Here is a 27,092-nt window from a genome sequence, read left to right on the forward strand (position 1 = left end):
TACGTACATTTTGTCAAAGTGCTCGAACATTCGTGAGTTCTCATTGGTCAAACTAAGTGATCGGTTCATCGAGATTGGTTCGTTTGAATTTGAAGCGTTGGCTGAATTGTACCAGGACGTGTCACGCGGGTCTTTTACTACGCATTCGCAGTACCGTTTTCATTGTTTAAAAGATAACCATTGTAAATACAACGTACTTAAGCAAGGTAATCACAGTTTCCTTAATGTATTCTATTCATATTTACGTTATATCACATTATGTCTTATTAAGATATGTTTGTCATTATTTATTATAAATACATCATTCGATAATATTTAATTATATACTTATAAATTTAAAAGATCTAATGATTTTTTATGCATTTTATTGAATTGCTTATAATTATTGCGAGTCATTTTATGCAATTTCTATGATTAAAATATAATTTATAATAAACAATCTATAATAGTACAGTAGAAGCATTGTGAAAATACATGCATTTATATTTTTGACTGAAACACAGTCACGCAGTTCAAAAAAGATTCATTTTGGATGAATCATATGTCTGCATCTCCAGCAACGTGCGTACCAATGTGTGGGAAGTTATGACCGACGACCGTTGTGCGACCATCAGAACGTAAAAATCCGTTCCAAATATGGTCGAGTCGTTATAACTGGTTTCGATGATTTTACGAGAAGGCGCCATACATTCGTTAAGATTTTAACTAATCATTATTACTTTTATTTCTATTTATTACTGAAAAATGTGAAAATTTTGTTTTATTTTTCTTTATAGTAAGTAGCCAGTTTACATTATTAAAATCATGTCAATCAATTATGCAAACCATTATGCAAAATATTTAATAAAATGCATGTATGTTTCATATATATTCTGTTTTATAATTATAAAATAATCTTTGAAACAAAGGAACATTCCTTTTTTGTGTACTAAGTATGATTATTTTTATATTATCAGGTTTTTTAATATATATTCAACGTATGTCTTAAATATATATTATGTTATATATAATAAACAATTATTAAAAATCAATCAAAATCAAAATAATGACATTTGGAACTATGATCATTAGTTTATGAAGGGTTGGAAAGAAAGAACACTTTACTTAACACATGTTTAATGTTCCTAATCTTTTATAATAAAATATATATCAAAATTTCATATGCCTAATACATCGGTATTAAGTCAATTATTATACAAATAAAACTTATACATATATTTTTGAATTAAGGCAGTATCTGTGTTTGAATAATTTATGGAACTAAATGGTAATATGATATATTTGAGCAAATACAGATAGGTATATTGTATAGAATTGATAGTTTGAAGATGTAATATCATTGAGGTAGAACATTTTAAACATTATGTACATATAAAGAGAGAAAACAACATTTGCGTGATAAGATATGTTTTGCTAAATTGATATAAAATTGGCATTAAATCAATTCTCTTAATTTCCTCCTTTTTTACTTATATATGTATCACATACTTCTCGATCAAAATTGTATATTCGTAACAAAAATCTCGAAAAAGATTCTATAAAAAATGTATAGTTTATACTAGTAATAAATATTTGATATAGAAAATGCTTTGTGCCAATTGGCAGAAAATAAATACATAATTATGATTCAACATACTCTTTTTCTTTTGTTAATAGAGTATACTCTATTCAGTAGAGTATTGCTTCAAATAACCAATTGTTCTAGCTACATATACGTAAAATACTACATATATGTAAAACGATTACCAACTTTCATCATATAGGGGAGTACCATCTCCACTTAGAGACATACTCCGGGGACTAGAATTTGTAAATGGAGTTTCTCTAGGAGATTTATAAGACGGAGTACGAGCAGATGGGGTTCTATTGCGCGGAGTTGCTCTCCCATTTTGAGCTTCTTTATTTCTTGGCGTTTTTCTAGATTCATCATATCTTGGAGTAGTATTACTAAAATTAGAAAATGAATATTTCATTATTAGAGAATAAATATTTCATTATTATTTTGATATAGGCGACTAAAAATAAATCAACTTACAATTCTTTCGAAGATTGCTTTGATCGAGCCCATGCTTCCGCCGCTTTTGTCCAATTCGTTGCATCAGAAGTACTAGAGACAGATCTATGTGATTTTGCAGTTCTATGTGAATTTGAATTCATTGCTGGAGGAATTGGTTGTAAGAATGGTCCTTGAGAATGACTGGGTGTTTGTGGATGATGAGGCGTGTGGTGTGGTGTATGGTAGGGGGTCATAAACGGAGTTTGGCCGGAAGGTGTATAAGGTGTACTTCCATACATTCCATAGTTATTAACACTAGCAGCTCCTGGAGTGTATGGTGGATAATGATGTGGAGTTTGATTTGCTACTTTCGAGAGTGAATGTAACATGTGGTGTGGCATATTCTGTGCTACCCTCTGTATTGTTTCTGGATTCAATCCTGAAAAAAAAACAGACAAAAAAGAACTTAATTTTAGTGGAATAAAAATTATTATAGGATCCAAATTCTTAGTAATATGAGACTCACCATTCACTCCTGGAGTACCATTGTATGGTGTTCTGGAAGTCATAGTTCCATGTGGAGTACCAGGTGTAACTTGTCCTGGTATAGGATCTCTAAAGTGTTCTTTGAACCAGCGGAACAAGTCATTTATTCTATTAAACATTTGACTTCTAAATCGAAATCCATCAGGTATTACAGTAACATATTCATGACGGCAACGAGTTCGTGGTAAATACGAAAGTAAAAATTTTCCAGGATAATTCTGAAATGTATAACAAAAAATATTAATTTAATTGAAAAATAAAAATTTTGAAGTAGGAATATAAGCAAATATTAAATATTTTCGAACGTACTTTAGCTGCAGACACAATATATGGTATCCCTCCAGGATTTTGCTTCTTCTGTTCCTTCAAAATTTCTTCTGCTTTATCTTTAATGCCTTCTACACTTGTTTTATAATATTTAAAATCTAAAAGTTCCAAAGCATAAGCAGCCATCGGATTAATATGTCTAGCGATAATTTCATCCAAATCTTCGAATTCTTCATTGCCAATCCATAAACTGCGACCCAAAGAGAATGCATTTTCTTTGCCTTCTTCCCTTACATCAATATGTTGATAAATATTCTCTGTGACTTTCCATGTTACAGTCAAATGATCAGATCCCTTACTGCTAGGTCGTATTATTGCTTCCCCTTGCTTCAAAGTTAGCATTAACTTTTCAGCTTCTGCAAAACTTATATTATGGAAACTAGGATGAATTATAACACGTTTTACATAAGTTTGGCGTTGTTGCGATTTCTTAGCATCCTCCTCTGTTTTCGTATCTTTTTCTTCTGCCTCTACTTCATAATAAACGTCTCGCTGAGGTCTAAAAAGAATACACGTAAAATATTAATTGAGGAACTTGTTGAAATGATTATAAATAAAGTTATTATAATTATTTGTTGATACTTTACCTCCATTCGTGATTTTTATCAATAAGATCACTCGTCTTGCTAGTACATTCAACACTAAATCGTTCTACTTCGATCTTAATTATGCGACAATGAATTAGTTGTCCGATACGTACTCTTTCCTCTGGATTAGTGACATGTTTATCAGACAGATTTTTTACGTGAATATATCCAGATATTCCATTTTCCAACCTTAAACGAATTCCAGTTGCTTTCCCTGGACATGCACCAGCATCAAAATGATTCCATACCTCGGACAATTCTGGAAAATCGTTTTTCAAGCAGAATGGACATTGCCATAATCCAGTTTCATCATTTCGAACAGGATTCGCTTGATCTAATTGATCTCCTTGAGGTCTTCTATGACTTATACCAATGACTGTTGCCAAAACTAATTTACCGACATAGAAAGTTTCCGGAGTTTCTTTAGTCAAAACATCAAATAATTTTTCAGTATTTAGAGATTGGTAAGGTATACGAAGGTCTTTGTATCTACAGTTCAGTTCAGCTCTTATATCGTAAAGAGTAATGCACTTGTTTCCAAAACCCTGTCTTTCAAGTTCCTCTGCAAATGCATCTAAATCTAAATCTTTTAATCTTTCTGGTGATTCAAGAATTTCTTCTAGGGCACCAGCAGGATTTGCATCTTCATCATCATACTCTAAAGCATCTACTGCCATTTTTCTTGCCCATTCATATGTCTCTGGATGTACACGCGAGCCATCTAGTACTTCTACATATGCCTCTGTGCTATCTCCTAAACTATTTGTATCAATCTTAATAAAACCAACACAATTGACAAACACTTTAGGTCCCATATGACATGCTGTTATAAGCTGTGTTCTATTCTCTAGTCTTTGATTAGTTTGTTTCAAAATCTTAACCAGAGCCTGTCCTTTTCTAGGTCCTAAGCCACACACAAATTGTACTAGGTTTGCTGTATAAGGCTGCTGAATTGCTCTATTTAAATCTACTCCTACTTCATTTATGCGATTTATAAATTCCAAATATAAATTTTCTATAAGATCGTCTTTAGGAAGTTGATCTTGCAAAGGATGATATTTAAGGCACAGAATTTCCTCATCTATGGTACACAACTGAGAGAATTCTAATAGAGGATCTTGTATTTTTCTTGCTAAAGATATAGCTTCTCTTAATAATTCTGGATAATCTCTGAACTCAGATATACCTCTATTACTCTTTGCATAAACTTTATTAAGTTCATTATCACATATTTCCACTTGGATTGTAGGAAATTGTTCTTCTTTTGCAAGATTAGCTATACATTCTTTTATATCAGATACTATCATTAATGCTTCTCTAGATTCACCACTTACTACCACAACATGTGGTTTCTTTGTGGCAATAAAATTTTTAATTCCTAGTAAGGTTGCCTCTTTTAATATCTTTTCACATTCCCTAAAACTATTTTTACGTTTCAATAAATGCGGTAATCTTAGGTAATCAGTACATTCTCCTTCTGGAGAAATTATGCACGTAAAGGCAGCTTGAGACAGATCAGGCACATATGCTACAGCCATCACACGAATTCCTTTGCTAGTATTCCAATCTTCATCATCTTCATCAGGAAATTCGCAAGTATATGGAGCAACTTTTATCCAATTGTACATTTTGCGGCAACACGCTTTCATAACGCATTCTTTTGCTTCTAATAAAAGATTGGATCTCAATTCTTTTTTCAATTGAGGTATAATAATCCGATTTAAAGCTACTTCAACACTACCAGTTCTTAATGCATTCCAATCTTGGACACTTTTACTAAATTCATCTCTATAATAAAGTTGCTTTATTTCATCGATATAATTATTGCTAGTATTTCCTTCTATCATGTCACTAAAGGAAAGTGTAATTAATTTATCTTCTTCTGCTACAATTAGTTTTAAGAATTGATCACCAACAAGATCCCGTACAGGCTTATTTTTGATATATTTTAATCCATAAATGGCATGTCCTTCATCTATCTCCTTTATTCCTTTTTTAGTTGGTTTTACGGACACTTTTGCTCTCTCCATATACATTTCTCTAACGCATTTACGAACTAATGGTTCGTGCGCTAACTGAATCGCAACCATTAATTGTGCAGCTTTAAGTACTTCTTCACTTGTCGTAAATATTGCAGAACAAAAATCATTTGCTACTATTGCAGGTTCTATTGGATCTTGATCTACTTCATGACGTTGATAATTATCTCGAAGATTTTCAGCAAAATGTTCGGGTGAGAGACCAAATTTTTTAGTAAATCCGTCTAAGCCAGCTTTTCTGCAAATATAGTAAGGACCTTTCCTAACCGGCTGCTTTAATGAATCGTCTATTTTCTCTTCATCCTCTGCATCAGGAATTTCTTCAGGTAAATCTTCTCCATTTTCTTCAGCTTCTGTACGTCGTTGCTTTCTCTTCTCCAATTTAGCTTTCCTTTGTGCTTGTTTTTCCTTCTTATGTGCAATTTCTTGCATGGATGACACATCCTGATTATAATATAGCATAAAATGTCGATAAATATCATTTAATTCTTCAAATGTCTGAGCACTTTTAAGTCGTTCAATATCATCGTCTTTAATAACTCGTATGTTGTCGGGTAATGGAGCATCAGGATTTTTCATAATCTCATCTAATTGAAAATTCCTCATCTTTTCAAAGAGTTTCAATAAGTTTTCTTTTCTTTGTTTAAGTTGGCACCATTTTACGTCAAACTTATAAATTTTCCACAAATCGTTGATGTTTAACTCTGGCAACACGTATTCTTTTCTATAAAATGCAATATACGGAACTTCGAAGTTCTGATTACGCATAAAATCTAAGGCTTTCTTAATTTTGCCGATTGTTTGCGGACCCTTTTTAGCTCTTTCTTTGGCTTCTTCATTTAGATGAGAATCTTGTATTGAAATTGTTGGTTGACAGAATGCCTGTTTATATATCCATTCGGCTTCAAGATCTAATTCATCCGAACCTTCCATTGTAGGCATAATGGGAACAGCACGAAGTTGCATACGTTCAGGAATGTCTGTAGTACGAATCTAAAATGGGCAAAAGTTATAATAGTATGTGTATAATATTATATAGATATAATATTAAATTTAAGCCTTATTTATAATCACTGATGATAAATTAAAGTTAATTCGAATTATTACCTCATTATCCACATCAGTGAAGTGTCCGCGTATAAGTTCACTAGGTTCATATACTTCAAAAATAGTTTTCCTTGTGCTCTTTCTTTTAAGATGTTTTTTTGATGGCCTTGGGCGGTCTTCTATCTCGTCATATTCATCCTCCTCTTCCTCCTCTTCCTCTTCAAACTCATCCTCTCCATATTTTTCAATATCATTATAATCAAAATCAATGCCAAAAATATCTTGGGCTTCTTGCAATGCACTATAATAAAAATATAATAAAAAAATAAATAACTATATCATAATGAAATTTTATAATTTATTTTAAGAATAGAAACAGTACTTACGCATCTGAATATATAGGTCTTTTCCTTTTCCTCTTTTCAGTTATAGGTATTCCATCACCATCCACAATAAAATCATCTTCGTCATCACTTTCTTCCTCATCACACCCTTCGGCTTCACCTCTAGGACTAACATCACTTCTTTCTTCATCCTCCTATATAGCAAAATGAGAGTAGTTAATTTTTTAAATTAATAAATTACTAAACAAGTCAAATATACATTTTACTTAAAAACTTACATCTCCAGAACCTTGAAACAATTCGTTGGCAATAGCATCTCTTCCAGCATCTATCTCTTTTTCTTCTTCCCCTTCTGACTCTTCATCTTGCATTCTACGTAAACGCTTAAAACGACGTTTCTAAAAAATGATATTATATTTAAAAAATTGTATGATATATAAATTTGAAATATTTTATATAACTTTTTTTCAACTATATATACCCTTTCAACTTTAACTCCCAAATTTTCTTCAAGTAGGTCATAATCTTCATCTTCTAAACCATCATCAAAATCTTCATCATCGCTCTCTTTTTTACGTTTTCTAGAATCATCAGATCCATCACTATCTTCACCATCATTATCATCATCGATAGAATTATCATCAATAAGTCCTGGAACTTCTCCTTCATCTCCTAAATATTAAACATACATATAATTTAAAGGAAGATGTTTTTAAGTATTAGTAAATATAAATTTACATATTATTAATGATGTATAAATTTTGACTCTAATATTTAATGTATTCGAAAGTAATAATGTATTTCCTAGAACCTTCAGAAACTTTGAAGGAAGCAGTAACTAACTACTTTTTTGTATCAAACATTTTCATATACCTTCATCATCATCTTCATCCTCACTGTCCTCCAACGCTTTTAATTTTTTAAGTTTCTTCTTTTCTTTAACACTAAGTTGCTCCTCCTCCTACGAAATCATGGAACATTAGATTATATGTTTACAAATGTCTGTATTGTATCACTTTATTATTCACCTCACTTTCTTCTGCTTCAATATCCAAATAATCTGCCATCTTCTATTAGAAATATAAGAATTTCTCGAAAAAATATATAACAATATTAATAACGAAGTGCAGTAACAGCCGGAAGGACGCTACTGTGGTGCAAGAAGTAATGATGACATCAGCACAGCTGTTGAATGTTGTGATCGTAAAATGCCGGAAACTTCCGTGGTGGGGGTAGACCCTTTTGTATAGCACAGTTCCTTAATCCGCCGCTGCAATACTATAATTAGTGGCGTTGCAATCGAGTTATAAGTAGTTTTATATAAACAATTATAAAGAAAATATAAAATTTTATATTTTTTATGTTTTTATATTATATTATTTATATTTAAAAAATATAAATGAAATTTAAAAAATATATAATTATAATATATAAATATAATATAATCCGCCGCTGCAATACTATAATTAGTGGCGTTGCAATCGAGTTATAAGTAGTTTTATATAAACAATTATAAAGAAAATATAAAATTTTATATTTTTTATGTTTTTATATTATATTATTTATATTTAAAAAATATAAATGAAATTTAAAAAATATATAATTATAATATATAAATATAATATAATATAATCCGCCGCTGCAATACTATAATTAGTGGCGTTGCAATCGAGTTATAAGTAGTTTTATATAAACAATTATAAAGAAAATATAAAATTTTATATTTTTTATGTTTTTATATTATATTATTTATATTTAAAAAATATAAATGAAATTTAAAAAATATATAATTATAATATATAAATATAATATAATCCGCCGCTGCAATACTATAATTAGTGGCGTTGCAATCGAGTTATAAGTAGTTTTATATAAACAATTATAAAAAAAATATAAAATTTTATATTTTTTATGTTTTTATATTATATTATTTATATTTAAAAAATATAAATGAAATTTAAAAAATATATAATTATAATATATAAATATAATATAATCCGCCGCTGCAATACTATAATTAGTGGCGTTGCAATCGAGTTATAAGTAGTTTTATATAAACAATTATAAAGAAAATATAAAATTTTATATTTTTTAAATATAACAATTATAAAGAGAATATAAAATTTTATATTTTTTATATTTTTATATTATATCATTTATATTTAAAAAATATATAATTATAAACACAATTATAATTGACCTTTGTATTTCGAACATTTTTTGGTTTACCTACCTGAAACTCCGGTGTATTTTTATAGTGAGCTTATTGAAAAAAGAAGTTTTGCTTTGAAGGAAGAAATTTAAAAGTCCATATGAATTCACTCATAACTCGACTGCAGCGACTTAATTTTGGTGGACGATACAAGAAACTTCCCGTCCTCATAAAAGGGGTCTAGTCCAGCGTGAGAGTTTCTGAACCCGTATAATGTTAACTATATAATGGCCCGTTCGCAAAGAAATACATTCGTGTCCGATGACCAATCAGCTGACTAACAAACAAGATAATTCGTCAAATCTCTTTCTTTTTCTTTAACTGTATTCACACAAATGGAAGTAAACTGATCACCGTAATACTTTCTTGATTCATAATTCGTGCCTGCTGTGATTTGTAAATTTCTCAATAGCGGTAGTGCACACTGAAACCAAAAAAGGTGAGAACATGGCGAAACAACGTATGAAATGATCAGGATACGATTTTAAAACAAATAATTACTTGATCGGGATGACAACTAATGAAGAATCCATGAATGACGGTCTCTTAGAGAGACTCGTCAAAAATGATGAAAATAAGGTCGTAAATTGCCGAAGTAGTGCAGATAACATAGAAGGGCACAAATTACGACACGGTACGGACAGTTTCCCCAATATCAATGAAAGACCGGTTGATGATATTTCGATCGAATTTTTTTATAAACCGCACAGCATTACATTGCTTCTCATCTCAATCGGTGCTGTAATATATTCCGCATTCACTAGGTAATTAAATATTCAAATTATCTTATTATACATATGTTAATTCTTGTAAATATCGGTATTAATTTAATACAGGAATACTACCAGTGTCGAGGATAACATTTGGGCTGGAATACTTTGTATTATATTTTTTTTTCTGATTATATCAATACTTACATTTCCAAATGGACCATTTACGAGACCTCATCCTGTCGTGTGGAGACTCGTATTTGGCTGTAGTGTACTATATCTAATGGGCCTATTATTTATGCTGTTTCAAGATTATGAAACAGTCAGAAAAATCTTTGTTTGGATAGATCCTCGCTTGGCATCGTTTCACATTGACATGGACAAAGAATACGGTGTTAATTGTTCAGAAATCACAGTTGAAAAGATATGGAATCATTTAGATATTTTTGCAGTAGCCCATTTTTTAGGATGGGCCTTTAAAGCAATCCTTATTCGTCATCTTGGTATTCTTTGGGCCATTAGTGTTATGTGGGAAGTAACAGAAATAACATTTGCTCATTTACTACCAAATTTCGTGGAATGCTGGTGGGATGCTTTTATACTTGATGTTGTTGTCTGTAATGGTTTGGGTATTTGGGTTGGATTAAAAATTTGCTCTCTATTAGAAATGAGAGAATATAAATGGGTAAGCATCCTTGACATTGAGAGCACTACTGGAAAATTGAAAAGGGCAATGCTACAATTTACACCTGGTAGTTGGACTGCTATTAGATGGTTGGATCCAACTTGTACATATATGAGATTTGTTGCTCTATGTCAGTTGGTAATATTCTGGCAGGTTTCAGAACTAAATACATTTTTCTTGAAACATGTATACGAATTTCCGCCCTCTCATCCATTTGTTGTGGCAAGATTGGTATTAGTTGGAGTTATAGTTGCACCTTCTGTTAGGTAGGGAAGAATTATAATAGAATAAGCTAGATCTATATTAAACATATAAATTTTTATTATAATAGCTATAACAATTTATTACATAAGAATCATAATATTTTAACATAATTATAGGCAATACTACATGTATGTAACAGATCCAACATGTAGTAGGGTAGGGACTCAGTGTTGGGTCTATGGTGCAATTATGGTTACAGAAGCTTTGTTATGCATAAGGCATGGTGCTGCATTATTTGAACGTACTCAAGCACTAAACATTCTTTTGTGGTTACTTTGCCAGTCCCTAGTCTCAGTTCTTTGTGTCTATGGCTGTGTTCTGTGGCACCGGTACTTTGAGGTATTTAGTTCAAAAATTAAATTTGAAAATTTGTAACTAACTGTATAGTTATTTGTGTATTTTTTTCTATGCCTTTTGCATGAATCTTGTCTTTTCAGACAGAAAAGAAAGCTACTTCAAAACAGTGTATCACTCAATTAGACAACAGTCATCTGGATGTAACCCCTAGCAGTGGTATGTGTGATGTCTACTACATTCCTCTAAATAATGTTTAAGCCGATAGTGTACTGGGCTATTGACATATAATTAACTGGCTGTTAAATATAAAGCAAGAGTGTCATATAAATCATTTGCAAACTGTTATTTGACTGAATGTTATAAAAATCAAATAAGTTTTGTTATGGATGTTTTTGTTTTTTGTCCTTGATATTGAAAAATATGAATTTTTATACCTGTTTACATAAGAATATATACCATAATAATAAGTGTAAAAATAATTTAAGGATAATTATGAATGCATGAAAATATTTTTAAATTAATATACATTTTATATGTATTATATAAATATACATTTTTTGTCACAGCTCAGTCCATCATTGGTAGATAGAATATTGGACTAATGAATGTTTGTAACAATTTATGTGTGTTCTAGGGGACATGGTTCATTCTACAAAATCTATGGGTTTGCTGGAAAAGAAGCAGTTGTAAACAAATCCACAACAAGGAACATTCAACTTAAGGGTGAATTATTTACACTGTCAAATTTTCTAGTCGCATTATAAGATCATACAAAGCCGCAGTTTCGAATGTAATAGGCTGTTGAATACCTGAGTTCGTCTGATTTTTGCATACTGCGCCTGTTTGCGTGTGAATGTTATGAAAAATATGTTCCTGAGAATAAATGAAGAGCGTCGTTACCAATTAATAACGCTTCCTTATAAAAAAATTGATCGTCGTATCATTTACGAATCGTAGTTTATATAATTATTGCGTCACGTTACGTTATCGTAGCTTCTTCGTTACATTGAATATACGGAAATGCACTGCATACATAACTTGGCATTATCCGTGAACCTTCTGGACAGTTCCAAGTTTCACCGAGAAGCCTATTGTTGGATGCAGAAACAAAAATATGAATTCGATTTGGTAACTGTTCGTTCTCGTACAATGATATATACGATGACGTAAGTGGAGTCTTTGTACAGTACATCTATAAAAATCATGATAAAAAGGTAATGGTAATAGTCATAACGATTGTTATTTTATTAAAAATGTCAATGCCATAAATCTTACTATAACAAGAGTACCTGAGCATAGATGAGGTAAAATAACTTATTGAAATCCAGTTCAAGCCATGGAAGATAAAGCCACGATTCTTTAGACATCAATTGAGTCAAAGTATCGTAGGCTAATCTGAGTCCCATCGCCTCGGACAGACGTTCATTTAGAGTCAATTGGGAAATCTAAAACGTGTTTAAACAAAAAGAGAGTCATTGCGTTTAAAAAGACGTAATACTAATTAGACGTATTACTTTAAAATAATATTTTTGCATCGTAACGATTTTATAGAAAGAAAACAAATATATGAATTCACCTTATAAAGTACGTTCTGTCCTGTAAATGGTAATGTCATAGCCATAGAATTTTTATAGAGAACATTTCGCTGATAGTCAATGTAATCTTTGAAATTCATGTTTGTAGAATCACCATCGTTTAATAGAGAACTGGCATTGCGATTTCCATTCCAATAATAGATACCTAGTGATATATATTAAAAAAGTATATGTAGACGATAAGATTTTTCCGAATTTTCTCGAAAGTATACTAATAAGTTACAGATCTATAACGTTCAGATAACGTTCAGATTCTATAACGATAACAGATCACTAGTATATTATAAAATTGTATATTGCTAATATACCATTTGCATCAAAATGATGAGCAATTTGGTGTGCTATTATGTTACCAAGTGTCGCCAGTTTTATGTAATTAAATGAAGATTCATTGTATTTCATGGACCAATCAATTACACCATAAGGTATTACAACGAGGTTTAATCCGTAAATCGCGAGCCCTTTAGATTGGTACGGTGTTGCGTAATGTGTCCATCTATATATATATTATTGTATATAGTTCAACAACTTTAAACTATTTTATATATATAATTTCAATTATAAACTTACATTTGTGCAGAATGCCCCGGGTTTGTAAATAGTTCTGCATATATTAATTTTCGGTACCTTTGCATCAAAATCACTGAATTTTCGAAATAGTTATTTGTCAGATTTATCTAAAATTAGACTGTCGTTAACATGTCATTCAATAACTTTTAGTTATTATAGTATTCTTCAATCAACAATTATGCACATGTGCTTATTATCTCATTAGAAACCGAAATAGTTTTTCGCACCTGGTTTGCTAGAATTTTTCTATAAGTTGATTTGCTATCGGTATAGTATGAAATATCAGGTACGACAACATTAAGATTATTTATTTTTGCAATCGATGCGTTACGTTCCGCTTCTGTAATCCATGTTACATCCGTGAGTTTTAATTTTAGGGTCTCCTTAAGTGTCTCAAATAAACTATGTATCTATTAAGTTATATGATACTGATTAGTCACCTAGTAAACAATTTTTTCGAATAATCAGAGTATATGAACTTACAGTTTCATTCATATACGTAAGTTGATCATTTGTGAACGAAGAGATGTATAAATTCGAAGCTTCCGGGATTAAAACGTTGGTAGCAACGCGAAGGCAGTGTTTTTCAACATCTGGATGTTTTGATATAATTAACTAGAAACAAACAAAGACAAAGAAGAAATAAAGGAAGAAAAATACAATAAAAAAAAGAGACATAAAAGGGGACATTAATCAGGGAATATAACTATACCTTGTGATACAGATTGCGTACATATAATCCTAATAATGCATTATGCAATGTCATCGGGTCTTCTTCTTCCAACCTTTCCAGATTTTTCAATCCTTTAGATAGGGCATCGTAAAAATAAACCTGCACTTTTACTTCCGGTTTAACCTTTTCGTTCGTTAATAAGTAAATTAGATGCGACCAATTTATCTACAAGTATGTTACATAATATATCCATTAAATCGAACGAATCAGTTTAACTTAAACGGGTATAAACTCTTTCCCTTACGATTTTAAACTCGCTATCCAATTGTTTGACAGTGACAAGAGTGTAATTTTTCATAAGTACCGCCTCGCGGATCTTGTTCTTAGACGGAAAATTCTAAAACATAAGAAACAATCGAGGGAACACGTTCGATCGTGAAAAGAACTCGATAAACTTACTGCGAAAAATTGTTGCAATATATACAGATCGATGTTAATGATTGTGAAATTCATGTATTGAGAAATATTGTACGTATTATTCAGCTCGTTGAATATCCCAAGCATCGTCAAGGATTCAGAAACTGATTTTATTAACCTTTTCGTATCAACCTAATAAAACAAAATAAGAAAGACACGTTTGTTATAAGTTTTCATTAACAGAGCATTTTTTTTTTTCTTATCTTGATTGATATACATATATATATATATATATATGTACTTTGCACGTTTCATATTCCGTATACAATTCTTCTAGATTCACCGTCTCATTCTCTCTTTTTAATTTATTTGCGTAACAGAGTTCGTTATTTTCGTCTATTTCAAAAAGATCATCGTATGTCGTTGGGCTTATTTTAAGGGTGAATGTCGAAGAATATTCGTTAAGATCCGGAACTATGTCGAACAGTAAAGCGCTAGAGAATTAGAAAAGCAAACGATAAATATATTAAGTGAACGTAATATGCTATATTTTTGTACAGTCGTTGTCTTCAATTTCTTACCTGTTTTTTAATAATAGTGTAGCGAGTAGTTCGGTAAGGCTTATATGGTTTTCAGGCCATGTTTCTTCAGTATAAAACTTGCCTACCTTATCTAACGCCTCTCTCGCTATAAGAAAAATGTTATATTATTTCTTATACATTAAACTTGTATTTAAAGTTAGAAACTAGATAATTAGATGTGTATTTTCTCCGTACCCAGCTTGATTCTTTCTGTCCGATTGACACTCTCGTATTGCATGCAACTGTTGTAATAGGTGGTGAAAATAGAAGATATATTTTTCTCATTTTCTTCCAGCATTTGTCCTGATTCAAATTAAAACAATGTGTTGCATGTAAGAATTGCCACTTCTTATATTTTTATTTATTTTATATACTTTTCTAAATAATGCTTCATAGAATACTTTATACAGAATTATTTAGAAAAAGGATTAGAAAAAATATAATTCAGAAACAAAGTTAAATATTTAGTACTTGATATTACATAATATTTATTAATTAAGAATTGAAAAATATTTAAAGAATAGTTTATTGGCAAAATAATTCTTTTTTATATAGTAAAAAGCAGAACTATACTCACCTAAAATACGTTGATAAGCTGCATCTTCCAAATTCCATTCTACGATTTGAGGATTGTTCTCGAAATTACCGCAAGCGTATTCATAAAAATCTTCACATGGGTCAATCGTATGATTCATATAAAATAATATCTTGCTGGCCAAATTTTTGCATTCACCCTCGTGACACACTGGCTTATCAATTGGTGAACTAAAAGTCGTACTTGTAGTCTCATTGTTTAATATTGAAGAATATCGTTCATTTTGTTGATCTTTAGTGGTAGATTTAATCGTGACATTTTCTTCTTTCATTGTCGATTTAATAACATCTTCTATCGACTCTTCGACCTCAAGGGGAGTTTCTTGATTAATATTGCCCGAGTCAGTAGTAGTAAAAGTTTCTGTAGTATCTATTTCTTGATGTTCTTTCGTCAAAATTGATGTACTATTTTCTGTAATATTAATATTAGCCGTCGAAGAATTATCGAATTCTTCAGCTGCAGCTTCCTTGTAAGTTTCCGTCTGTGATAAATCTTCCGTAGCAGTCTCGATATTAGATTTAGATGAATCAACAATATCTAAATTTGTATCATTTATTACACGAGAATTTTCGGTGAATACTTCAAAGTTTAATGTTGTTTCTGTTTCTACTTCTATTGAATTCATTTCATCTATAGAAGTTGTAGTAATTAATAATTTAGTTCTTTCCGTAGTGCTGGTTGTTCTTTCAGTTTCATGTTCTGTATGATGTTCGTGATAATGGTGCTGTGTCGATATAATTATTTTTATCTAATTGTTTTCTTCCACAATTTTCATAATATCAAAAATAAGCTTACCTGTATTGTACCTGCATATTCACCTTTTTCTTCAGAATTGTAGGAGCGGTATAATTTCCACGGTAAACTGGCTAGGATAAGAATCATACAGAGAAAAAAGAATATTATCAGTGATAAAACACAGCTTCTATAAGACTGATCCTGTCTTGCTGCTTTGGCTGCTTCCATATTAGCAATTTGGTAAGAACCTCGAGAAATCATCTGTTAAAATATGATCTACTACTTATTTAAATATACATTAGTTTTAAGGTATAATACTTTTAGTAGTGCCTAAAAGCGCTGTATTTTTTCTACTGAACCAAACCCGAAACGTTAATGAAAGAAAGGAAGTGGTAATTACAATTTTATCAACCACTTCCTTTTAAACATTATCTTAAACTGCGCTCCAGCGTATAATATCCTTTTGCTAATTTGTAAGAGCGAAGAATGGAATTCTATTAGTACGCTAAAGGGGAATTGGGTAAAATGAAATACACTCACTGACACAAACATCTTTTTCTTTAATACATCCATAAATTCCAAATGGCCTAAGGAAGGCGACATTAAAAATATTTGAGATAGATAGATATAAGTTATTTATATTAATATATTTTATAATACAATTATCACAGATATGTAAACTACAAAATATTATATATACTATTATAAAATGCAATTTGCAGTTTGCCAATGATCCCATTGCACGTAGTATGTCAACTTATCTACAGTCTAAACTATATTATAATATTTAAATACAATTAAAAAATATATTTAAAAACTCTATTCGGCTGTCTGTTGTACCAAATATGTATCAGTGTTGCGTTTGATTTCATTGTCCGTTGCATCAGATTTGATAAGAGCTTCAATTGTTGAACCGATCTCTTTTGATACAGAAATGTTCTCTATCTTTTTGGTACAGATGTCGTCTTTGTAATCATTAGACTTTAACATTTCAGAGGTGATCTGAAATAGGAATAAATATGTAATAGTATAAGTAATTGTATAATAATAAGTAGTAAATAACAATAAATGTTAGTTTTTCAAATTGTATAGCTATGTAATTACTTTTCTTTGTATTTCGTCAGCCTTAAATTTCTCTACTTTTTCCTTATCAGCAAGCCCAATTGCAGTCTTTGATGATGTTTGTCTCTTTGGAGTAGGTTTCCTTGGTTTAAATGAACCAGAAGCTTTCTTAGGTAACTGTGAACTCATGTGCTTCTTAATCTCGTTCGACTGATCGCAATTATGAGTTAGCAATTGTTCTTTAGTTTTGAATGCCTATAAAAGAATTTTTAAACATAAGTATTCTACATGTATTATGAATTTTCGACTTATCTAATCGAATATAACACTTACGTGTGAACAAATTTCACATTTTAAACTATGTTTATTCATTTCGTGATGTTTAAGAGCTTGTGCCCGATGGAAATTACGATTACAATGACTACAACTAAATCTTTTGATATTGCTGTGCGTCAGTAAGTGACGCTTTAATTTATCAGGTCGTGAAAATTCACTCATACAACCTAAGTAAGTTCTGAAGGGACACTTTAATCTCTTTGTTAGATCATGAATCAGCATATGACGACCCAAACGATCTTTTCTCTTAAATCTAGCTGGGCAATGCTATAATAAACGAATATGTATATATGAAATTTAAAACAATTTACAAATTTTTTAATCGACTATAAAATCACTCACTGGACATAGAAACGGTGTTTCCTCGCTATGTATTAACTTATGATTGGCTAAGTATTGCTCAGTTTTAAAGGCCTTTCCGCAATCCTCGCATGCAAATCGCGCAGATGAGGCGTGTGTTTTTAAATGACGCCGCAAAAATCGTTCGATCAAGAAACTCTTTCCACAATGTAGACAAGCATAGTCATGCGTTGTGGTTTCTGTATGATGTTGCAAAGCCTCCAAATTAGAGAAGGAGGATTTACAAACAGAGCAACAGTAATATTTCTCTGTTGTTTTTTGTTTTTGGACGGAGTGAGCGTATTGGTGAAGCCCAAGATCAGACAGAGTATTAAACACTTCACCGCACACATGACAACGATATTCCGATCTCTTATGACTGCGAGTATGTTCTAAGAAATCTTCGAGTTCAGCAAACATCATACTACAACTACTTTGCACACATTTGTACACTTTCAGTGCTAAGTGAGAGACTATAAGATGGCCCTTTAGAGCTTTGTACGAATCAAATATTTCTTTGCAAAACTGACAATGATAGGTACGATCTATGCTTCCATCTGGTGGTGCCTAGCAATGATCATGAACTATTAAAAAACGAAAAAAAAATTATAAGCCTGTGCAAAAATGTTTAAAATACCTCTGGGGGTAAGGAGTGTATAGCTGTTCCCGGCCATACTTTATGTGACGACATATGTTTTTTAACATTTGATTTCTGTGCGAATGCACGTCCGCATACAACACACTGATATGGTTTTTCCCCTGTATGAGAACGTTCATGTTGTTGCCAATAAAATTTTTTTGAAAATTGTTTGCTGCAATAACCACACTTATACTGTAATAGAAAATTTTTATTAATAAATAAGCAACTTTAAATAAAGACATTATTGATAATCACAATTTATCATCTCATTAAAGTACATACTTTTAAGTTTTGTGTTTGAGTAGCAGTAATTTCAGATTCTGTTATTGAATTTTCAGTTATTGGTACATCGACTTTATGTGTATTGTTAATGTTTTGTTCTTGAGAAATATCACTTTGGAGAACTTGAGGTACTTCGTTTGAATCATCTTTTATGGGATCGTTATCCCCTGGAATAGTAGAGTTTGCAAAAGTATCCAAACCTTCTGAACTTAATATAATTGGAACACTAAATGTGGAATCTGTTGTAAAGTAATTAGCACCTTCTTGATCCATACTATAGTAAATAAATGATATATCATTCATTGAGAAAAAAATACCTTTTCATATACATTAAACACATTTAATCATATATACGTATATATGTATATATTTACCTAAATAGCATATCAGATTCTTCAAGTATAATTGGTTCACTAAGTTGATCATTTTGAACAAATGTTTCTTGTGGATGAAATTGTGATACATCTTCGCTATTGTCTTCTGTGTGAACAGTCTGGGTTTCATCATTCACCAAAAACTGACTCAAATCTACTGTTTGCTCTTGTGTTTTTTGATGTGTCCTTTTGTGCAGCACAAACATGTGCAATGATGTAAATTGGCTTTTGCATTTTCCACATTGAAATATATCTTCCTCATCTTGATCGATTGCTAAATACAAAGCATAAAAATATCCATTATAAATTTATCTCATAAAAGCTTCTATGATATAACAATTTCAATTAATAGGTTATCAGGGTTACTTCATCAAAAACCCACCTGATTCTTCAACTTCAGTTATTAGAGTCTGAGACTCTAATAACGATTGCACAGAAGGACTGTCCAATGATACACCTATAAAGCAGACAAAATAATTATCATAAATTTCTAGAACACTATTTAAATTTTCTTTTAAAGAGAAAGATAAATAATATACTTGTTGGTTAACCCCACCTATTTCTATGATAGAAAAGTTTTACCTGTTAAAGCGTCGAAAATAGATTGCGCCATGTTTTGCAATAATATTAACGCTTCATTTTAAGCGAAATCGACGATCAGACTTTCATGAATCGTTTAATATGAAGAAAATGAACAATTTCCAAGTTGAAAACATACCGAGAATTTCTACGCCCTGCCAGCGTTGTTGCTGACCAGGCCAGCGAATGATAATCGATATGTCGACTACTGAAAACGATTCTAACCTCAAAATAGGACAAGTTGCTTGTAGCGGGCTTATAGAGTGAATATAAAGATTGGTCAAATGGATTAGAATAGGACGCATAATGAAGGTACGTGTGTGAATATTTTCTTAGAGTAGTTTTTTGTGAAAAGGACATATAAAAATGGCAGCGATATTACGCGTGAAACGTAGTTATTATGATGAACCATCAGATGCTTTGGTAATTTCGTGTAAACGACAAAAAATTACGGAAGATGAAGATACCGAAGATGAACCATCAGTTTCTATAACCTCACTTGCTAAATTTGCTAGAACTGTAAAAGAACAGGTTTGTGTTCAAAAGTGAAATATTTCTAGTTAAATGAACGTTATACTAAGATTAAGTCAATATTTATTTTATTATGACAGGATGAGAATGTGGAACATTTAATTCAAGGTTATGGGAAAGATGAATTACAAGCTAATTTCAAACAACATCATATAGATTTGAAACAGATTCTAAGTAAAATAAGAGAAGCAACAAAACAGGCTTCAGCAAAAAATCGTTACAAAGTAGTTAATTGTTTCCGATCATTAGATAATGATGAAAATTCCGAAAAAAAGGTTAAGACAGTAGTAATAGATGTGGAAGACTCGAAATCCATAGCAAAAAGGGATTCTATAGGAAAAGTAAACAATATTTTTAAAATATTTTTTTGTTATTTCAATGCATAATTACTTACATGATATAAATAATGTTTTACAGGATGATAATTATGTATATGATCTATATTATGTGCAATCTGAGAACGATATCTTCCTAGATGATGAAGTATCTGTACATCCATTTGAACAAGAGCTTGTTTATGATAGTTATAGAGATCATGGTTATCCTGAAGCTGAATGCGAATCAGAGGATTCTAATTCAGAATCAAATTGGAGAAATGAGTATCCTGACTCTAGTTATTCTGAAGGATCAATTAATGAAGATGACATCAGAGAGGCTGTTATGAACATGAGATTAGAGGATGGATCTGATTTATCTGAAGAGGATGATTTTGTTTATGCTCTTGACGAGGCTGTTGTAGAAAATTATGGTTACAAGTATGCAAGATATAAAGCAAGGGTGAAGAAAGAATTAGAGGAAGACGGTGATGATGATGATTCTGAAGGTTTTAGTATATGTGTGTCTGAAGACTCGGATGAGTGTAATAATAATGAAGTAGATTCCGAATAGTTATTTAATTACATATATATCTTTTTATACCAAAAGAAAATAATAATTGGTGATCAGTGATGTTAACATAATACATTTCATATTATTTAAAATAAATTCAGTTAATGAAATCGATATGTCTTTTTGTTTCTTAATTAAAATTATTTTTCAAATATAAGTCTTATGTGTTTTTCCCACTACATAGAAGTAAGGGTTATAAGGATCTTAGTATTTTATTTATGTCTATATATTTATTACATATTTATATAGATATATTTTATGTGTAAAATTTATCTATCAAAATAAAAACAATAAAAAGTAAACCTAGACGTCGAAGTGACAAAGGAAGGTATGTGTATAGGTGTTTAGAAAAAGAACCGTTTTCGACGATATGGCATATAATAATATACCAAATTTATAATGTATAACAAATTGTTGTGTGGAAGTACCAGATAGTGATTTACAAATGTTCAGCAATAAAGTAGGTTCTCCGTTATGTGTTATTAAATCTTTCGTATTTATTTCGTAATGGAATATTGTGAATCTTGCTTTTCTTTAGACAGTAATTAGCAGGAGGCCTGTAAATAACATAACAATTACTTTTATAAAAGTATTTGCGAACATTCGCGTTTTATCTGACTATACTATTCGCCGAAATATGAAAACAATTTTTGTATAACTGAGATTTTTCAGATACGTTGCTCCAACGTTCAATGTTGGACAACGTTCGGATTACAACATTCGCGTATTTATTTTTACTTTTCGCTCTCTCTTTCTCTCATTCTTTCTCTCATCATCGAACTTTCACACGCGAAGAAACTCATGCCTTTAACGAACTCGTTATGTGATATGAATAGTACGTTGCGTATACGTGTAACACTGGCCTTAATTCTAATTTTTACATTTACGCGCTCGCAACGAATCCGTTACTTGTATACAAGTACAGGCGATGCTTTATTTCTTTTTTTGATTGCAATGTAATGAAGCAAATGCGTTGGTAAGGATCCAATTACACCGTATCCGAAATTCGAAGAGAAATACTAGGGGCCATTAATTTATTTTTACTCTCTCGCTTGTTATACGTTCGGGACTGTTGGCAAAATGATAGGAAACGACTCCGATCTTTCTTTCTTATGGCAGTCTGGATACAGTTATCAACGTATTTACTCGCCGAGAATATGAGCGCGATTTATGGACAATGAAATCATCTTTCATATATATATATATATATATATTTATATATAATATATTAAATGTCATATTGCAACTTAGCGTTTTCACAAGCTGGAAATTGGTATCATTTAGGATTATTACTATATCGTACCGTAATACTCTACTTGGCTACTGTACAACATTTTACACTCATCGTTTACTTTTCCGTAATTCCTTAGGTATGTTTCGATTATCAGTTACAACTACGAGATTATTGAAGAGTCATGAGATTGCACACCTTTCGTATCGGTCGATCGTGACGTACGAAATCAGCTGCACCGTGAACCTAATTGCAACCACGATCCCTTTTATACGTGGATACACACATCCATTTTACAGTTTCACTTTGGTATATCCCATTTAATATCCAATCTTATGTTTGCCTAATTGATCCAAAGCGAACCAGCAAACGCCGTCACGATCGCCTAACTTTCCTCTTACTTCTACTAACATTCTAGCTTACGTTTAACGTAGCTTCTCCTTCACGATCGTTCACGCACCGCGTATATGTACACGTCAGATAACTGAATTTATAAGTACAAACAATTCCCTGGATTAACAGAAATCACACAACTAAATCGGATAGTCGGCAATTATATTATATATATAAACTGGCAACAATTAACAGTCCCATCGGTTGTCGAGAGTCTTTTTAAAGTACCGACGCCTCGGTCCTGTTGCTGGGAGGCGTCGTCGCGTGACTGCTCGAATTATTATTATTATTATTGTTATTATTGTTGCTCGCTTCGCCGGCATGACTCGAGCAATAGAACTTCTTGTGAGCAATGAACGTGCTCAAGTAATTGAAGCTGATGTCGCACGACCTGCAGTAACGCGGACCGCTTTTGTTGGGATCCAAACTTTCTTCTGGAGGTGGAGTGTCCTCGCGTTCTTGCTTCACCTTGTTGGTTACCGTCGGTGGTGGCGGCGGTGGCGGTGGAGGTGGCTGAGGACTCTTCCGAACTTCGGTTTTCCCATTTACTTGCACCTCGCCAGGAATTTCTTCAGGAGTCGTAGCTGGAGCCGGTTCTGGAGTCGGCAGAACCGTTTCGTCGTCGAGTACGCACGTTATGTAATTTTCTTCCTATAAATCACGAATAAACAATATAAGCTTATCAAAGGATTTACCAGATGAAGATTGTTTTTGTACAATATGGAGAGATCGTTCGAGTCATAAGGACATCGATAAATCAAAGTATAGATTATATTTTCATAACGTCGATTATCTGAAAAGTGACAAAATTTGACAAGAGTAAGTAGTTTTTATTATGAGCTTCACAATTATAAATTTTTTACCTGTAGATCGGTTCCACGTTTCTCAAAGTGCATTTTGATGTGCGTTCTCATTCCCCGTAACGTGTTTCCTTTGTAACGACAGATCGTACACCTGAAAGCCTTGACACCCTGATGAGCATCCATGTGACGCTGAGCTGCACCGGCTGTTGGACTAACCGCACCACAAACGGGACATCTCCAACCTCCAGTCGGTCCGCTGCTACAGGTATGGGTACCTCCAGGTTCAATTATAGTCTGAAAAAAGGATATTAAATTTTTAGTTTTTGGAGAAGTATATAATATTATTAAAAATATAGAATTAATGGATATTCTTTAAATTGAAATCTAATAAAAAATATACTACTAATTTTTTATTGAAGAAAAATCTAGAGAAGGTTTTGATAAAATGAATATATATAGAGGAACCGATACTAACTTTGCACTTGGAGCATCGCGAATGATGTTCCTGAGGTTCTGGCCTTTTGGGACAGTAAAACGCTTGATGAGCTACCAGATTATCCATAGATGCGAACTTGATACCACACGCGGCACAGATTAATTGCACTAAAGGAGGCGAGGGTGTTCCAGGTGGTGGAGGACTATTGCTGACCGTTGTCTCTCTTGCCTGACAATAATGCTTTTTATGTGCGACGAAGTTCTCATGCCGACAGAACACGATATTACATTCTTTGCATCTGAAAATCGAACAGTTTTCTATCATTTCCGGATCACCTGGATCCTTTTACGTATCAGTTATATACAATAAACCGACTTACTTATCAGTTTTTTGACCGATCAATTTAAGATTAAAATATTGAAACTACATGAAACGAATTGTCACACTGTGTTATGAAAACGTCAGAGTATCTTACCTTGAGACACCTTGCTTCACAAGAACCCCAGGAACAGGGGGTGGTGGAAGTTCAGCCAGTCTGAGAGCGAGTTCCGTCGGTGGAGGAGGTGCAACGGTTCCAGTAGCCGTAGGAGCAGAACCAATGGACCTTGCTCTAGGACTTCCGCTTCCTCTTGACCTAGGACTACCAGGTGGTGGAGGTAGAGAAGAGGGCGCCGGCGATACCCTGTTCTCTTTTTCATCTTGATGAGCTGGTGACTTTCTAACGCTTAAATCGAGTGGCGCTGAACCTGATGGCGACGTCGACGATGCCACGACGGACGCTGGTGTCGTTGGTTTGTTCGCTGCTCGGAGAACCGGTGAAGGTTCGACCACGGTGTTCTGCGCTGTGGTAGCCAGACCTCTTGTCATCGGTTGAAGATGACCTACAAAAGAGTGGGACTTGTCAGTTTAATTCTTGGAATTCCTTTTTGGATTTTCGTGGCTATGAGATTCATAATTTTAACTCGTATATGTATTCATAAGATGCGAGTTTAACTTCATTAAGATTCCCAATAAATGGAGTTCTTTTACCATGATACGATTCAAACTTCTCTAATTATTTTAACGAATACAACAGCTTCTTAAATTTTAATCGCAAGCATACACGTAACTTGGAAGATCTAAATAAACTGTTATTAAAACACGTACCATTTGGAAGAAGAAAGCACGCAGTATCAGGCGCAGGCAAAGTGGGTGCTGCCAGGACACTAGCACCTCGGAACAAAGAGTACGGTACAATCAAAATAGGATTTGTAGGTAGCGCCAGACAAGGTTGCGGAGGCGGCGATTCACCGGGACTCGCGCTCGTCGGTGGCGAAGCTTTTACCGACGAGGAAGCTACCGTAGCTGTTGGTGGCGTATCTTTGACCACGTGCCTAGTACTACAATAATGCGTCTTGTGCGCTCTATAAGTCTTCAGGGAGCTGAATCGAATATCGCAGTTTCTGCAATATCTCTCCGCCTCTTCGTTCAAGGAGCCATTCGAGGCATTTGCCGCGCCACTTCCTGGAGTAGTAGCTGTAGTCGGAGCGGTTGGTATCGTGGGTGGTGCAGGAGATGCAGCATGCATTCTCATGTGTCTGTTCAACGAGACCTTCTTGTCCGCGCTGTACGAGCAGTGAGGGCAGGCATATGCTTTTCTCACTTCGAATTTGTTGGACTTTTCCTCGTCCTCTTCGTTCGCGGTGTCTTCCTCGAGTCGGGGACGATGAGCGCAATAGAAAGTGCGATGCGCTTCGAGGGTGCTCGCTGAGCTAAAACGGATGCCGCATGGAGGACAGAAGAGAGGTGCTGGCCTGGCTGGCTCCACAGTGATCGTCTCCTTGCCATCGGTTGGAAGTACGAACAAACGACCTGAGGCGATTGCTGCAATGTTAGTTTCTTCGAGTGAGTTGCATATTCTGTCTGTAGTTCTGTGTATTTCAAAAATAGCTGATACATTAACGGTGTTTCGTAAAGAACTAGAGGTATAGCTATCGAGAAGCAATATTTTAATATCTTTGGTATTTTAACATTACGATAGGCAATAGTTTAAAATTTACGAAGAGAACAGAAAAACATACGTTTAATCTCAAGACCAAATAGGAAGACACTCGTAGTATCATGGAATTAATTCTGAAGCGATTCTTTCATTATTTTGAACAGTTCAGTTGAGAAATATGAGCAGGTTTGATGTAATAGAAATAATACGTAAACTAGTGTTACAGTAGATTGTTTTATTAATTAATATTACCATTTTGAAGTCCAGCCGGAAGAGGTGGCACAGGATTCGGTGGCGAGGTATTTTCCGGTTTGACGGTGAGCGCGACTACGGCGGCGGGCCGAAGAGCTGGATCCGTCGCCAGACTAGGATTGAGTCTCAGTCTTGGTGCAGCTTCATCGTCGAGTTTCAACTTTTTCTCGGTCGGTGGATCGTCCGTATTCGATCGTCTCGACGAGTCCTCCGAGTCTCGCCTGCACATGGATTCCCGTCTTCTTGTCGAGGACGACGAAGAGGACGACGATCTCGGTTGACAGTCCTCTTCTTTGACCATGACCAGATTGGACTCTTCGTCCGTGTCTTTCGGACTCGATTCTCGCGTCTGATTGGATCTTGGGGTGACATGTCGATCTCTTAAGCTTCTTGCAACCTGTGTGACAAATATTTACAAATTTTGTAAGCAAAGTTACCGAGTGATTAATTTTACAAGACGAACAAGGTAATATTTACTAAGCAAGTAAAATTGTAGCTTTCTATTCGTTTTAGATATTTCTCGGAAAACGTATGAGATCTAAGCTTTACGAAGTAAGATGTTATTTATCCCAAAATAACTCACAAGCTTTACCATCATAGGTATTTGTGAACCGATCAAGAATAAGATCGTTTGTTAATTCTTACGCGAGATTGATCAAATGTTAAATATTAGGTCGTCCGAAAAGTTTCTTCGTTTTATAAGAAAACAATGGATGCACAACATTTCCGTTTTATATTATTTTATCGA

The 27,092-nt window shown here is 33.1% G+C and overlaps 6 protein-coding genes across 10 annotated transcripts in view; 2 read left to right on the plus strand and 4 right to left on the minus strand.

The window, feature by feature from the left end:
• Window positions 1-1,099: 1,099 nt before the first annotated feature.
• Window positions 1,100-8,034, minus strand: LOC132907446 (transcription elongation factor SPT6-like). Its single transcript, XM_060960567.1, has 11 exons — window positions 7,915-8,034; window positions 7,760-7,847; window positions 7,368-7,558; window positions 7,165-7,284; window positions 6,929-7,080; window positions 6,603-6,843; window positions 3,457-6,488; window positions 2,852-3,368; window positions 2,523-2,760; window positions 2,036-2,435; window positions 1,100-1,947 (listed from the first exon to the last, which is right to left on the minus strand). The coding sequence occupies exons 1-11, from the start codon at window positions 7,951-7,953 to the stop codon at window positions 1,743-1,745; spliced, it is 5,223 nt and encodes a 1,740-aa protein (XP_060816550.1). The 5' UTR covers window positions 7,954-8,034; the 3' UTR covers window positions 1,100-1,742.
• A 1,264-nt stretch (window positions 8,035-9,298) lies between these two features.
• Window positions 9,299-14,418, plus strand: LOC132906944 (phosphatidylserine synthase). The gene is made up of 5 exons (XM_060959624.1): window positions 9,299-9,862; window positions 9,935-10,759; window positions 10,874-11,096; window positions 11,195-11,270; window positions 11,689-14,418. The coding sequence occupies exons 1-5, from the start codon at window positions 9,609-9,611 to the stop codon at window positions 11,742-11,744; spliced, it is 1,434 nt and encodes a 477-aa protein (XP_060815607.1). The 5' UTR covers window positions 9,299-9,608; the 3' UTR covers window positions 11,745-14,418.
• Window positions 11,562-16,633, minus strand: LOC132906973 (neprilysin-1-like). The gene is made up of 15 exons (XM_060959669.1): window positions 16,281-16,633; window positions 15,468-16,209; window positions 15,086-15,193; window positions 14,891-14,996; window positions 14,611-14,803; window positions 14,352-14,501; window positions 14,197-14,289; window positions 13,932-14,117; window positions 13,703-13,834; window positions 13,447-13,629; window positions 13,220-13,326; window positions 12,958-13,145; window positions 12,631-12,794; window positions 12,344-12,499; window positions 11,562-12,246 (listed from the first exon to the last, which is right to left on the minus strand). Exons 1-15 carry the CDS (start codon window positions 16,479-16,481, stop codon window positions 12,034-12,036), a joined length of 2,922 nt encoding a protein of 973 aa, XP_060815652.1. The 5' UTR covers window positions 16,482-16,633; the 3' UTR covers window positions 11,562-12,033.
• A 127-nt stretch (window positions 16,634-16,760) lies between these two features.
• LOC132906935 (zinc finger protein 341-like) lies at window positions 16,761-20,137 on the minus strand. 2 transcript variants are annotated; one of them, XM_060959601.1, is made up of 9 exons: window positions 19,972-20,137; window positions 19,636-19,710; window positions 19,254-19,527; window positions 18,880-19,153; window positions 18,595-18,789; window positions 17,961-18,524; window positions 17,616-17,885; window positions 17,325-17,537; window positions 16,761-17,222 (listed from the first exon to the last, which is right to left on the minus strand). In XM_060959601.1, exons 1-9 carry the CDS (start codon window positions 20,135-20,137, stop codon window positions 17,040-17,042), a joined length of 2,214 nt encoding a protein of 737 aa, XP_060815584.1. In that variant the 3' UTR covers window positions 16,761-17,039. The 2 variants fall into 2 exon arrangements, with proteins under 2 accessions (XP_060815584.1, XP_060815586.1); XM_060959603.1 differs by having other exon boundaries at window positions 19,836-20,020.
• A 61-nt stretch (window positions 20,138-20,198) lies between these two features.
• LOC132906958 (probable RNA polymerase II nuclear localization protein SLC7A6OS) lies at window positions 20,199-21,365 on the plus strand. Its single transcript, XM_060959649.1, has 3 exons — window positions 20,199-20,363; window positions 20,444-20,704; window positions 20,781-21,365. The coding sequence occupies exons 1-3, from the start codon at window positions 20,199-20,201 to the stop codon at window positions 21,249-21,251; spliced, it is 897 nt and encodes a 298-aa protein (XP_060815632.1). The 3' UTR covers window positions 21,252-21,365.
• Window positions 21,366-21,723: 358 nt separating this feature from the next.
• The window catches only part of LOC132906925 (zinc finger protein ush), a 201,585-nt gene continuing 196,216 nt past the window's right edge, over window positions 21,724-27,092 (minus strand). For 2 of the 4 annotated variants that reach the window (XM_060959577.1, XM_060959574.1), the window contains exons 3-8: window positions 26,345-26,741; window positions 25,261-25,992; window positions 24,590-24,995; window positions 24,154-24,412; window positions 23,739-23,972; window positions 21,724-23,526 (exon numbers count right to left, since the gene is read on the minus strand). In XM_060959577.1, the coding sequence (XP_060815560.1) occupies window positions 23,095-23,526; window positions 23,739-23,972; window positions 24,154-24,412; window positions 24,590-24,995; window positions 25,261-25,992; window positions 26,345-26,741 (2,460 nt within the window). In that variant the 3' untranslated portion in view covers window positions 21,724-23,094. The remainder of the gene's footprint in view (window positions 23,527-23,738; window positions 23,973-24,153; window positions 24,413-24,589; window positions 24,996-25,260; window positions 25,993-26,344; window positions 26,742-27,092) is intronic. The other 2 variants (XM_060959576.1, XM_060959575.1) reach the window with 2 other exon arrangements.

The sequence above is a fragment of the Bombus pascuorum genome, chromosome 5, assembly GCF_905332965.1.
Source record: "Bombus pascuorum chromosome 5, iyBomPasc1.1, whole genome shotgun sequence".
NCBI classification, from domain to species: domain Eukaryota; kingdom Metazoa; phylum Arthropoda; class Insecta; order Hymenoptera; family Apidae; genus Bombus; species Bombus pascuorum.

Excerpts from the sequence above, each read along its gene's own strand:
- LOC132906973 (XM_060959669.1), bottom strand. The coding sequence starts at position 16,481 with ATGATTTCTCGAGGTTCTTACCAAATTGCTAATATGGAAGCAGCCAAA. Across the intron at positions 15,194-15,467 it reads AGCTTATCAACGTATTTTAG|GACAAATGCTGGAAGAAAAT; the intron begins GTGAGTATAGTT and ends AATTTGAATCAG. Across the intron at positions 14,118-14,196 it reads TGGATAGCGAGTTTAAAATC|ATAAATTGGTCGCATCTAAT; the intron begins GTAAGGGAAAGA and ends ACATACTTGTAG.
- LOC132906958 (XM_060959649.1), top strand. The coding sequence starts at position 20,199 with ATGGCAGCGATATTACGCGTGAAACGTAGTTATTATGATGAACCATCA. Across the intron at positions 20,364-20,443 it reads CTAGAACTGTAAAAGAACAG|GATGAGAATGTGGAACATTT; the intron begins GTTTGTGTTCAA and ends TTATTATGACAG. Across the intron at positions 20,705-20,780 it reads AAAGGGATTCTATAGGAAAA|GATGATAATTATGTATATGA; the intron begins GTAAACAATATT and ends AATGTTTTACAG.
- LOC132906944 (XM_060959624.1), top strand. The coding sequence starts at position 9,609 with ATGACAACTAATGAAGAATCCATGAATGACGGTCTCTTAGAGAGACTC. Across the intron at positions 11,097-11,194 it reads TGTGGCACCGGTACTTTGAG|ACAGAAAAGAAAGCTACTTC; the intron begins GTATTTAGTTCA and ends TTGTCTTTTCAG. Across the intron at positions 11,271-11,688 it reads GGATGTAACCCCTAGCAGTG|GGGACATGGTTCATTCTACA; the intron begins GTATGTGTGATG and ends TGTGTGTTCTAG.
- LOC132907446 (XM_060960567.1), bottom strand. The coding sequence starts at position 7,953 with ATGGCAGATTATTTGGATATTGAAGCAGAAGAAAGTGAG. Across the intron at positions 7,559-7,759 it reads GGATGAAGATGATGATGAAG|GAGATGAAGGAGAAGTTCCA; the intron begins GTATATGAAAAT and ends TTTAATATTTAG. Across the intron at positions 6,489-6,602 it reads TCACTGATGTGGATAATGAG|ATTCGTACTACAGACATTCC; the intron begins GTAATAATTCGA and ends TGCCCATTTTAG.
- LOC132906935 (XM_060959601.1), bottom strand. The coding sequence starts at position 20,137 with ATGCGTCCTATTCTAATCCATTTGACCAATCTTTATATTCACTCTATA. Across the intron at positions 19,711-19,971 it reads GCAGGGCGTAGAAATTCTCG|GTGTATCATTGGACAGTCCT; the intron begins GTATGTTTTCAA and ends TCTGCTTTATAG. Across the intron at positions 18,790-18,879 it reads CTCAAACACAAAACTTAAAA|TATAAGTGTGGTTATTGCAG; the intron begins GTATGTACTTTA and ends TTTCTATTACAG.